This window comes from Hevea brasiliensis, chromosome 11, assembly GCF_030052815.1.
Source record: "Hevea brasiliensis isolate MT/VB/25A 57/8 chromosome 11, ASM3005281v1, whole genome shotgun sequence".
NCBI lineage: Eukaryota > Viridiplantae > Streptophyta > Magnoliopsida > Malpighiales > Euphorbiaceae > Hevea > Hevea brasiliensis.
Window position 1 is genome coordinate 91,691,860 of NC_079503.1, and position 10,969 is coordinate 91,702,828.

At 33.7% G+C, this 10,969-nt stretch overlaps 1 protein-coding gene across 3 annotated transcripts; it reads right to left on the bottom strand.

Moving 5' to 3' along the window:
- Positions 1 to 3,246: 3,246 nt before the first annotated feature.
- Positions 3,247 to 10,364, bottom strand: LOC110649155 (allantoinase). 3 transcript variants are annotated; one of them, XM_058130305.1, is made up of 16 exons: positions 10,188 to 10,363; positions 9,961 to 10,054; positions 9,608 to 9,728; positions 9,298 to 9,371; positions 8,899 to 8,975; positions 8,587 to 8,623; positions 8,428 to 8,513; positions 7,885 to 7,944; positions 7,417 to 7,559; positions 5,993 to 6,119; positions 5,712 to 5,867; positions 5,517 to 5,627; positions 4,444 to 4,554; positions 4,195 to 4,293; positions 3,620 to 3,765; positions 3,247 to 3,501 (listed from the first exon to the last, which is right to left on the bottom strand). In XM_058130305.1, exons 1-15 carry the CDS (start codon positions 10,272 to 10,274, stop codon positions 3,637 to 3,639), a joined length of 1,512 nt encoding a protein of 503 aa, XP_057986288.1. In that variant the 5' UTR covers positions 10,275 to 10,363; the 3' UTR covers positions 3,247 to 3,501; positions 3,620 to 3,636. The 3 variants fall into 3 exon arrangements, 2 of the variants coding, with proteins under 2 accessions (XP_057986288.1, XP_057986287.1); XM_058130304.1 differs by having other exon boundaries at positions 3,247 to 3,510; XR_009141439.1 differs by lacking the exon at positions 3,247 to 3,501 and adding an exon at positions 3,885 to 4,006 and having other exon boundaries at positions 3,627 to 3,765; positions 10,188 to 10,364.
- Positions 10,365 to 10,969: the final 605 nt, after the last annotated feature.

The following is a 10,969-nucleotide window of genomic DNA, read 5'->3' on the forward strand; positions in this document are numbered from 1 at the left end:
TGCCCATTTACAGACAAACAATAAAACTGTTCCATAAACTTTCCTTATATAAATGAATCAGCCTCTGTACGCATATGAATGGTAGTTTACTGAAATGGGTTTATCTTGTTTTCTTGATTATGCTAAAGTATGGACATGGTTCTAGTCATGAGAAGGATAAAGGAACTTATGAACCTGATTAATCCCGGCTTCCAAGCAGGACTTGGAGGAGCATAGCTATTGGGATATACCCTTTTTTGGCACTTGGATTCGGGTGGTAGCTTTGTTGTTGGTCAGGGTTGATTCTGATAGATCTAGCCAGTGGTGTGGCAAGATTCTGTTTTTCGTCATCCCAGTGGTGGCAGCTAAAAACCAGCTAAAATTGATCACTTGTTGATCTGTACAAGCAATCTTGAAGGGCCATTCGGTTGCAATTTTTCATGGGCTGAGAGGTTTAGCAGTTTAGGGGCATACTGAACAGTGCATTAACCGCAGGAAACAAATTCTGCCCATTCATGCCAGAATCATGAATTAATATTTTACCTGCAAGAGCAAATCGTATGATCATAAGTCCACTGAAGCTATCCTACTAGCATTTTCGTAGTTTAGGTGTACTTATGCTCTTCACTATATAAACCATCACTTGTTCGTAGCAGAGCCATCCACATCCAAAGCACTCTTAAGGCCTCCAAAAATGGCAACAAATTTGGTTTACCTAGCTTTGTTTGCTTCACTAACCTTAGGGGTGTGCACTGCTCATAGACTTCATGTTTCTGGTATGAGAGAGGCTAAGGAAACAGTTGCCTTGCACAGACAGGCTCAAGAAGTTCCAGTCCTCAAGGGCACCGAGCCTGATCCTCCTGGTAAGGCAATCCAACCGGATCTTTTCATTGGCGGAGGCATTGGCATTTACCCTCCTCCAGGTGCAGGAGGAGGAGGAGGAGACCATTTTGTCACCCCATGTGAACCTCCTCCTCCTCCTCCTCCTCCTCCGCCTCCTCCTCCTCCTACTCCTATCATTATTCCTCCTCGGTGTTGCCCGCTGCAGGGCACTGTAGATGTAGACAATGCTTTAAAGAATGATTTGGCCATCAATCAACTCACCCTTGCAATCCAAGAACTGAATAAGTTGATTAAGAACAGGGCTCTCTCATCCATCAATCATGGAGCCCACTCGGTTGCTGTTGAACCAAGCCACCCATAGCAAGCACTTTCACACTCTAGTTGCATGGTTGTGCCGTTGTGTAATAAATGTAATAACCGTCTACCTTTAAAGCTTAAACCTCATCAATAAAATCTCCGGACTGATCAATTTCAAAACAAGTAGTACAATATATCTCTTGAGGGAATTACTAATGTTTAGAATTATTTAAGGGAATTATATATATATATATAATTTATATAATTTTATTTAAATTAAAATATAGCAAAATATTTCATTTCATTATATAAAATTAAATTAATTATGTATATATCCATTGAGAGCAAACCTTGTTTGCTTCACTCATTGAGATCAAAATCAATATTGAAATCAAGTAAAATTAGAAACTAAATAATAAATTTTCATTTATATTTAATTTATTAAGAAAATGAAATTAATTTTTTTTAATATTTAATTTGCATGTATAAACTGAAGAATCAAATGAAACTTCTTTTGTACTTAATAAAAATTAACATAAATTACTTTTTTGTATTTTTATTTTTTAATTTTAATTAATTATATGAAAACATAAACAAATATTTTGCATTTCTAATTATAGTTAATTATAAATTTTCTATGTTATTCAATTATAAAAAATATAGAAAACAATTTTTTTTTTTTGCATTTTTTAATTTAAATAATTAAAATTAATTATAGTAATAATTTTTTGTTTTAATTATTTATATGAAAATATAAAAATAATATTTTTTATTTTTTATTATTATAATTATTTTTCATTTTCATTCACTTTAATTTTTAATTAATTTTATGAAAATATAAAATAATAATTTTTATTACTATAATTTCAATTTTTAATTTTAATTAATTATATGAAAATATAATTATTTTAAAATTTTTATTTTCCATAATAATATGAAAATTGAAACATCCAATAATTACATGAGTAAAATTACACATTTAGATAATCATTTTCATTCTTAAATTTTGATTCTTTAAATTGAAAAGGAAAATAGTGATTCTCTGGAATCATATTTCCTAATTTATGAAAATATGAATAAAAATAAGGATTTTAAACACCCACAAAGATAATGAAATCTATTCATTCTCATACCTAAATTAGTTTTTGTGAACTAAATGGAACCTTATTTTCCACACAGCATAAATTTATATGTTATTTTTATTATAGTATAATTTATTTATTATGAAATAGTACAAAATATATATGATCCACCCCATAAATAAATAAATAAATAAAAGATGATTGAGAAATATTCCTTATCTCCTCTCTTGCTTCCTATTACCATTCTTATACAAAATATATCCTTCGTATGAGTTTCAATGAGCTCTTAACAAATTTAAAGCGACTGTCAGCAACGTAGAGATGAATTTATCTTATTGCTTTTTACCATTTGAAGGAGGTCCACATTTTTATAAGAGAGAGCAATAATAGGAGAAAATTTTAAGAGTACCGAATGTGATATTTTCCTCTTTTTTTAGCAAAAAAAATTTACTTTTTTATATAGACCTAATTCGTCGTACATTCAAAACATATAATATATAGTGAGTAGGGCTGTGCAGTTTTCGGTGTGAACCGAAAAACTGAACCGAATCAAACCATTTTGGTTCAATCAATTTGGTTTTTTAGTTCTATCGGTTCAATCAATTCGGTTCGATTTAAAAATTTTAATATGTTCAGTTTTCGGTTCGGTTTGATTTTTTATCGGTTAGAACCGATTAAACCGAATGATAAAATGACCCAAATAATTTTTCAGCCCAAGATGCATAAGCCTCAAGGCCCAAGATGCATAACCCAGCCCAAGAAGCATAACCCAACCCAAAGAATAAAAATTTTAATATTTTCGATTTAATATAACAGAACCAAACCGAACCAATATTTTTCGGTTTGATTCGGTTCAGTTATCCTTCGATGATCAATTCGGCTCGATTTGCATTTTTAAGCGATTCAATTTTTCAATTTTTGATATTCGGTTCGATTCGAAATCAAACCGACCGAATGCTCTCGCCTGATAGTGAGGCTCACTAATAAAATACATGAGTCCACATTTTGATATCTTGTGTCAATAATGGACTGATCTAGGCAAGAATTTCCCCAAATTCACTTGTTTAGTTTCTAATATTTTTCTTTTTGAAGCTTCCATATCTCTTAAATACAGATATCGAAAATAATAACTTCACCAAATGGTTTCATTTTAACTTGTCGCTTATAATTTCATTTTGGCAGTGGATCATTCATATATTTCACAGTTAGTTGCAGATACTTAACTATCAACCCCAAGCACTGGAGACAAAAGATGCGTCAGCTGGGTAAATTGCAGCCAACAACCAGTGGGATACCTACACTGAAAAACCTGGATAAGCAAAGAATACCAGATTAGCGAGTTAGAGAAGCAGACAATTTAACGCTAGCACAAGACAGACGAAGCAAGTAAACATTTAGACATTGATTATGGGACTTACATATCCAGTTCATCCCTTTATTTTGCCAGGATAAGAGAACCACAAGCAGCAGAAGCGTGCTTTCCCTCTTTGTAGACAAGATTTCCTCTAACAAAAGTTGCCAAAACTTTTCCTGAAAGTTTGGTTCCCATGTAGGCTGAGATTCTCTGTAATTCAAAGATGATTAGTGCTTACAACTATACTAAAATAACTCTCAGTAGGCAACAGGCATAGTACACCTTGAAGGATCACCATTAACGAAAAATATATTGATAAGAATGCATACCAAGTGTGAAGGCAGGTTTATTGGCTTCTGATTAATTTCGAATGTTCTTTTCATGATTAAAAAATCAAAATCCTCAAACCAAGGAGTTCTAATAATGTTCTTCTCCCATATTCTCACTCTTTCTTCAAAAAAATACACTAGTCACATGGATGCAATTATATAAAATTTTTTGAATGCTTAAGAGAAGAGGAGGAGGTAGGCAGGGAGGGGGAGGGGAGGAGGCGGTGAAGAAGGGAGAACATCCAAAGCAAGCAGAAGTAGTTGAGTCAAGTTTATCAAAGAAAACTGGATAGGAGTTCAGAAGGCATACCGGATGTTTAAGGTATATAGGAAGATCATCATTAAGCTCAAAATCTGTGTTTGGTTCCCATACAAAAATATCTGCATGCTTTCCAACTTCAATGCTCCCCTGCAAAATGTAATTCAGATTCAGTTGACATAAGCTGATCACAGATAAGCAGTAATCTTTTTATGTCTTCACTCGTGTTTAATGTTTTATTTTCCTATTATACACCTCCGTTAATAAGAAGGAAAGCCAAAGGCCAGAAATTTGCTTCACCTTTGAATCTTGTCCAATGAGCTTAGCAGGTCTTTCACTCCACCACAATGCTAACTGCTCCAAAGTTACTCCATAATTTCGCCCATATGACCATGTCACGGGAAACACAAACTGCAGATGCTCTCAAGAGAATGACTAAGAGTTCCAAACCAGTAATAGACTAATGGGAAAATAATAAAGTGGAGCTTAAGTATAGAGTTTTAACCAAAATTAAGAAAAGAGATATTCTTGCTGCTCTTATGTAAATGCAATGTTATGATCCTAAAATTTGGCAAGAGATTTCCTTTTTTAACTCATTGTTGCACATGTCATTTATGTACTAAAGTAAGTTTAGGACTGAAATTTTCTGGCGGCCATGAAAATTCCTTCACCATAAAGACACTGAAGGTTATCATTGCACCACAGGAGACAATAAGATCTATTAATATATAGAGATGTCTCTCATGCATGCTGAGGAAAATTCAAGCAGCTAACTGAAAATTCAAAGTTCTTTTCTCTCTCTCAACTTTTCCTTTTATTTTAAGAACTGAACATGAGGACATAGCATGTAATTATAACTTTAAGTTGATTGCAGAATTGCCCAGTGAAAGACAAAAGATTAACCCTGGAGGAAAACATATGCTTGGAGCACAGGAGCAGGCCAAAAAGTCACGCATTACTCAATAAAATTGTTGAGATATTACCATATTTTAGTTTCTGCAATTATGTAGTAGATTTTGTTATGATCACATATTACTGAAAGTTAGGCTAGAATCTGTAAATCTTTCTATTATTTGTATTCTGAAAATAATATAAATTCCCAATCATGCTTGAGGGAATAATCAAGCTTTTTCCTCACAAAAATGCCCCTCTTTCTTCTTAAATTTCAAAAATAATCCACCTGGATGCCTTTTGCAGTTCCATAATAACATATCTACACACCAACTTATTGAAATTCAAAATGGTGACATTATGAAAAAAACAATGGATGCCCCATATAAGATTATATTTGAGGATAATAATGAGTTCTTGGACATTCATTTCTCCTACAGAAGGCAAAGGTCAGATAAGTAGATATTCATTGAAGCACTAACCTGCAAAGATGATATACCGCCCCAAGCCTTCAAAAAGTTGCCTTCATTAAGGAGTTTAAGTTCTGGCACCGTTGGTGAATGATCAGAACTTAGCATATCAATATCTCCTTCCTGAAACAGAATAGATGTCAAGTGAAACAGAAGACAGAAGAAAAAGGATCATAGGATTCAAATTCATCCTGGAATCACAAATACCAGTAAAGCTTTCCATAATGCTTCTTTATTGGCTGCATCACGGATGGGTGGAGCACATTTAAAACGAGTATCTCCATCCTGAATCTCCTCTGCTGAAAAGGCTAGGTAATGAGGACATGTCTCAACAGTCACACTGTCACCACTTCTTTTTGCTTCCTGTGAAAATAGAAAAGACATCATGGGAAAAGTATCTGGCTGCTACCAACGATTAAGAAAATTCAGTTGACACAATGAAAGGACAATTATGCCCATAATTAAAACAATGTCCTCCATATACATACCTTTAGAAGTTGTAGGGAAGAACCTGAATCAGAGAGATGAACAACATGAAGATGAGCTCCTTCTGCAGGACCACCAATTCTTGTGTCCTTTGATAGTGTCAAAAGCTCTCTAATAGCTGCCTCCTCCCTGGTTAAGGAACAATTAAGATCACTATTATATAACAATTAAACATGTATGATAAGCTCATGAACATGGCACAGCATATCCATTTCTTGGTAACATGTAAATGGAATAGAGACTGCTGTTAGAAAAGACTAAGCCTTTATGAAAATGTTAGTTTACCCAATTGGAGGAGAATAACTACACTAGTTTAGGATACTCAACTCAACTCAACTAAATCTTTATCCCAAAAATTTGGGGTCAACTATATGGATTTTCTTTCTCTACTCTAAACGATTTTGGGTTAAATCCTCGAAAATGTGTAATACTTCTAAGTCATGTTGTACTACTCTCCTCCAAGTTAGTTTAGGTCTACCCCTTCTTTTCTTTCTATCATCTACCCTAATGTGCTCTATTTGTCTAACTGGAGCCTCCGTATGTCTACGCTTCACATGACCAAACCACCTCAATCACCCTTTTCTCAACTTATCCTCAATTGGTACCACTCCTAACTTTTCTCTAATACTCTCATTACGGACTTTATCTAGTCTAGTATAGCCACTCATCCACCTAACATCCTCATCTCTGCAATTCTTATCTTAGACACATACGACTCCTTCAGTGCCCAACACTCACTACCATATAACATGGCCGGTCGTATGGCTGTACGGTAAAATTTTCCTTTCAACTTATTGAAAATCTTGCGATCACATAAAACTCCAGTGGCACGTCTCCACTTCAACCATCCGGCTTTAATCCTATGACTAACATCCTCCTCACATCCCCCATCTACTACTTGAAGGACTAAGCCAAGATATTTAAAATGATTACTTTGGGACAGTATCACTCCATCCAAATTAACTCATTCCCTATCACCAGTTCGGCCTTCACCGAACTTACAATGCATGTATTCTATCTTCGTTCTACTTAACTTAAAACCCTTTGACTCTAGAGTACTTCTCCAAAGTTCTAGTTTTCTATTGACTCCTTATTGCGTCTCATCTATCAGAACTATATCATCGGCAAATATCATGCACCAATGGATACTCTCAACTACACTAGTTTAGGATACTTGGATAAAATGTACTGAACAAATCAACAAAACATTAAAAGACTGAAGGTATCCAACAGATATCTCAGCAAAAACAAAAAGACCTGAAAGCCATTATGTATCAATTGTGACTCATTTGTTTACAGCATAATTCAAGATCAATGATTGGCCACAATTTTAGGTATTACTATCCAAAACAGTGAACTCTTACACCATAGAGCTTTAGTAACTCGCTAACTTCTTCACATAGAGTAGCCATTGACAATATCTTACCAAGCTGGTGGCCTTGTCTTAAGGTATGTTGAATAATGTCGAGGGTCATTTGCATCATCTTCTAAGTAATTCGCAGAATCTAGTTGAATCTCTGCATGTACAAGTAAAGGTCTTCTGTATTTTGCCAGTACAGATAAGCCCTCCTACAGAAACAAATAATAAGGGCCTGAAGCAAACTGACAAAATCAACTCAACCAATCAGAACAGAAAGGAAAGCAGTTTTAAAAGGAAAAAAAAAAATCTTCATACAACTGTTAAAATTATTTCAATGTATAAAAGCGATCAAGGATGCTGGATTTCAAAAACTAATAGCACATGACGTACAAGTCTGTCAATTGTGAAAGGGGGGAAAAATGAACAAATTGTGGCGTCAATGTAGATCGGTAAGTAACAAACTCCAACTAAGGTTTTATTTGACCAGGTCGAGTTTTGTATCAAAGAAGTTGAACCATGCACCAAGAAGCAAACCTTGATATGACTGGCATTGGTCATGGGAAAGTCATTGATCCCTGAAGGACACATAAAAGACTACAAAACAAAAAACAGGGGAGAAATAAGAAGATAATTCAATAACGAGAAAAATACAGACAAAATACGCATTAATTAAGTGTCAAATCACAATGGAGTAATTCAATTGCAAACTGCCAACAATGCACAAACTTAATTGGGGGTTTCCACTGATATGGCAGAACATAACTTCCTTTTTTTTTTTTTTTGACAGAGAACACATACACAGAGGACAGGGATAGCACACCCCTTCATATGATAGAAAATAACTCCATTGAAAGCTTAAACATCATTATATGAAGGAAGTTATGACAGAATAAAACTTCCTTCTTATGATAGAAAATAACTAACCCCATCTGAATAAATAGTGCCCAATATTTTATTGACAGGATGATTATCATGGGCAACATACAAAGATTTCAATCTGGAAACATCTTGCTAGGCATGAATAGAAGGTTCTGTACAAGCACCTTAGAAGTGAGAGACATTTTCTTAGATAATTACCTTTAAACCAAGAACACCTGCACTTAGGAGAGCGTCCAGAGAACTTGCATTGAAAGCATTTTCAGGAACTAGGCCTCCCCAGAAACCTGATGACACAATATAGTTAAGAAACATGTCCTTAAGATATTGACATCCCGAGATACAGTTTAAAGGGTGTACCAACATCAACATAAATACTCTTTTCTGCAGCCTCAAGCTACAATGTGCATGTCAAACATTAAGAGGGGAAAAACAATAGTTAGCGAGATATATGAATACTAGCAAGAAAAGCTCTGTAAACATGCATAGACTGTCCAATATAAAAAGAACTGTAAATGAGATTGAATTGCTATCACCCAAGAGTATGAGCACAGGGAAATCAAATAGCATGCCCAAACCAGTGCTTAAGTTTAGCAATATTATCATATTTAAAGCACTGGCATTGGTAGATGTTTTAAACAAAGTAAAGAGATATCATTCAACCAGCCATACCTTAAGTCTCAAAGTTTCCACAGAAACAGTTGAGGGGAAGCTGTTCAGAGGCATGTCAATCAACATTGTAATGCCCCCTGTAGATTTATAATGATCCAAATGTTTAGTTTCACACATTGCACTAGAGCAAACATAATTAACTAACATAAAAGATTCCATTGTAGCACTATTGAAGGAGATTGATACCACAGAAACACAAGCTAACCATAAGAGATAAAGCAAGGAACAAGAAAATAAATTTCAGAGTGCAATTTACATGTTTGCTGTAGAGATTGCTAGGAAGCAGAGACAACAGATAATTAGGAAATAGTTGCATTTTTTTTTCTTAATTGGAGCCCAATCAAGGATTCACCTTACTATGAATTCAATAAGTTTCTGAAAATTGGCAGAAAACTATACCCGCAGCTGCTGCTTTAGTTCCTGAAGGAAATCCTTCCCATTCAGCTCTTCCAGGATCATCAAGATGCGCATGCCTACCAGAAAATCATACCAAAAGCACCTCATCAAAAGGACAGAGTTATTTGAGTCTATTCACTTTATCACCATCTACTAGACGAGAAGCAAGCTAGAATTTGTCCTAGAAATTATTATTGTTGATAATAGTTGGATGTCAATTTGCAATATTACATAAAATCCTTCGCATTACCTCGTAACAAAGTAATTGAAAAAAAAAAAAAAAAAAAAAAAGCAATGAGAAAACAAATCTTACACGTCGATGAGGCCAGGCATAATGACGGCTTCATCATAATCAATTATCTGTCCTCTCTTGGAATTTCCCTGCCAATCTTCTTCCTTAACTATGGATACAATAATCCCTTCCTTCACCTCAACTGCTCAATCATGAAATTTCAAAAAGATAAATAGCAATTAGCCTGTACCAGGAACTAATTTCATTCAAAAGAAACTGCATACAAGATGAAACAAAAAGTAATAAAATCCAACAAAACCATGTAATTAATGACCTTCTAACCAAATTAAAGCAATGAAAGAACAATACTATTCTTCCTCCAAAAATCAATCAGAAGCAAACAAAACAAAACAAAACTACTTGCTCAAACACACCTGCACCAGAAATGACTCCACGAGGTGTCACAATGCCCTTGCTGGTTATCCAGTAATGGTTGTATGGAAGAAGGCTGCAATCACTGGTAGAAAACTGCAAAGATAGAGTATTTAGTTGACCTAGCATCGCCTTGGAGATAACCACAGCGATTCCCAAGTAGATATTGCTATCTCCATTAATCATAACCAGTCATTAAGGAAAAAAAAATTGAAAATATAAATTTTACCTTGGAAGAATCATGGACGTAGTAGAAGTAGAGAAAGGAAGCCAGAAGTGCCAGCAGAGGTAATATCCGCCATAGAAAATGATCCATCCCTCTCTCTCTATCTCTCTGTGCCTCTTTCTCCCCGGAGAGAGACGAAACTTACAGTTGCAGGTAAACCGAGTTTGGTTCGCGAGTGAATTATTCAGTGTACAGCAGCCCACAGCAAAATAATGCACCTTACATGTAAAATTTTCCATAGATTATAGTAGCGCTATGTTATACACAAAGATCACACTACTCTAACTTAAACTTATTGATATTTTTAATATTCAAATTTATCTAAAATCTCAATTAAAATTTATTTTAAAATTTATCTTCAACTATTTTGATTAATTTCAAATTTAATTATTATTATTAAGAAATTTTAAATTTATTTAATTTTATATATTTTAATTAATAATTTATATAAAAATATTTTTATTAATAATTTATATTTTAAAATTTAATAATTCTATAAAATATTATAAATTCTATTTATTTAAAGTATAATATATAAAATTTCATAAATATTATTATAAAAAATATATAATTTAATTAATTATTTATATAGATGAGTTTAGGTATCTTGAAACTCAAATCTATAATGGGTAGTATTTTTTAAATTTAAATTATGCAAATTCATTATATATTATTCAAATTTATCTTATTAAGATTTGATTAAATGAGTATTTAAAATATATCAATCGTTGTCATCCCTATGCTTATGTTTTGTTGACTAAAAAATTATTGTATTGAGTACTTAA

Excerpts from the sequence above, each read along its gene's own strand:
- LOC110649155 (XM_058130305.1), bottom strand. The coding sequence starts at position 10,274 with ATGGATCATTTTCTATGGCGGATATTACCTCTGCTGGCACTTCTGGCT. Across the intron at positions 5,868-5,992 it reads CTTCCCTACAACTTCTAAAG|GAAGCAAAAAGAAGTGGTGA; the intron begins GTATGTATATGG and ends CTATTTTCACAG. Across the intron at positions 3,766-4,194 it reads CTATATACCTTAAACATCCG|AGAATCTCAGCCTACATGGG; the intron begins GTATGCCTTCTG and ends TTTGAATTACAG.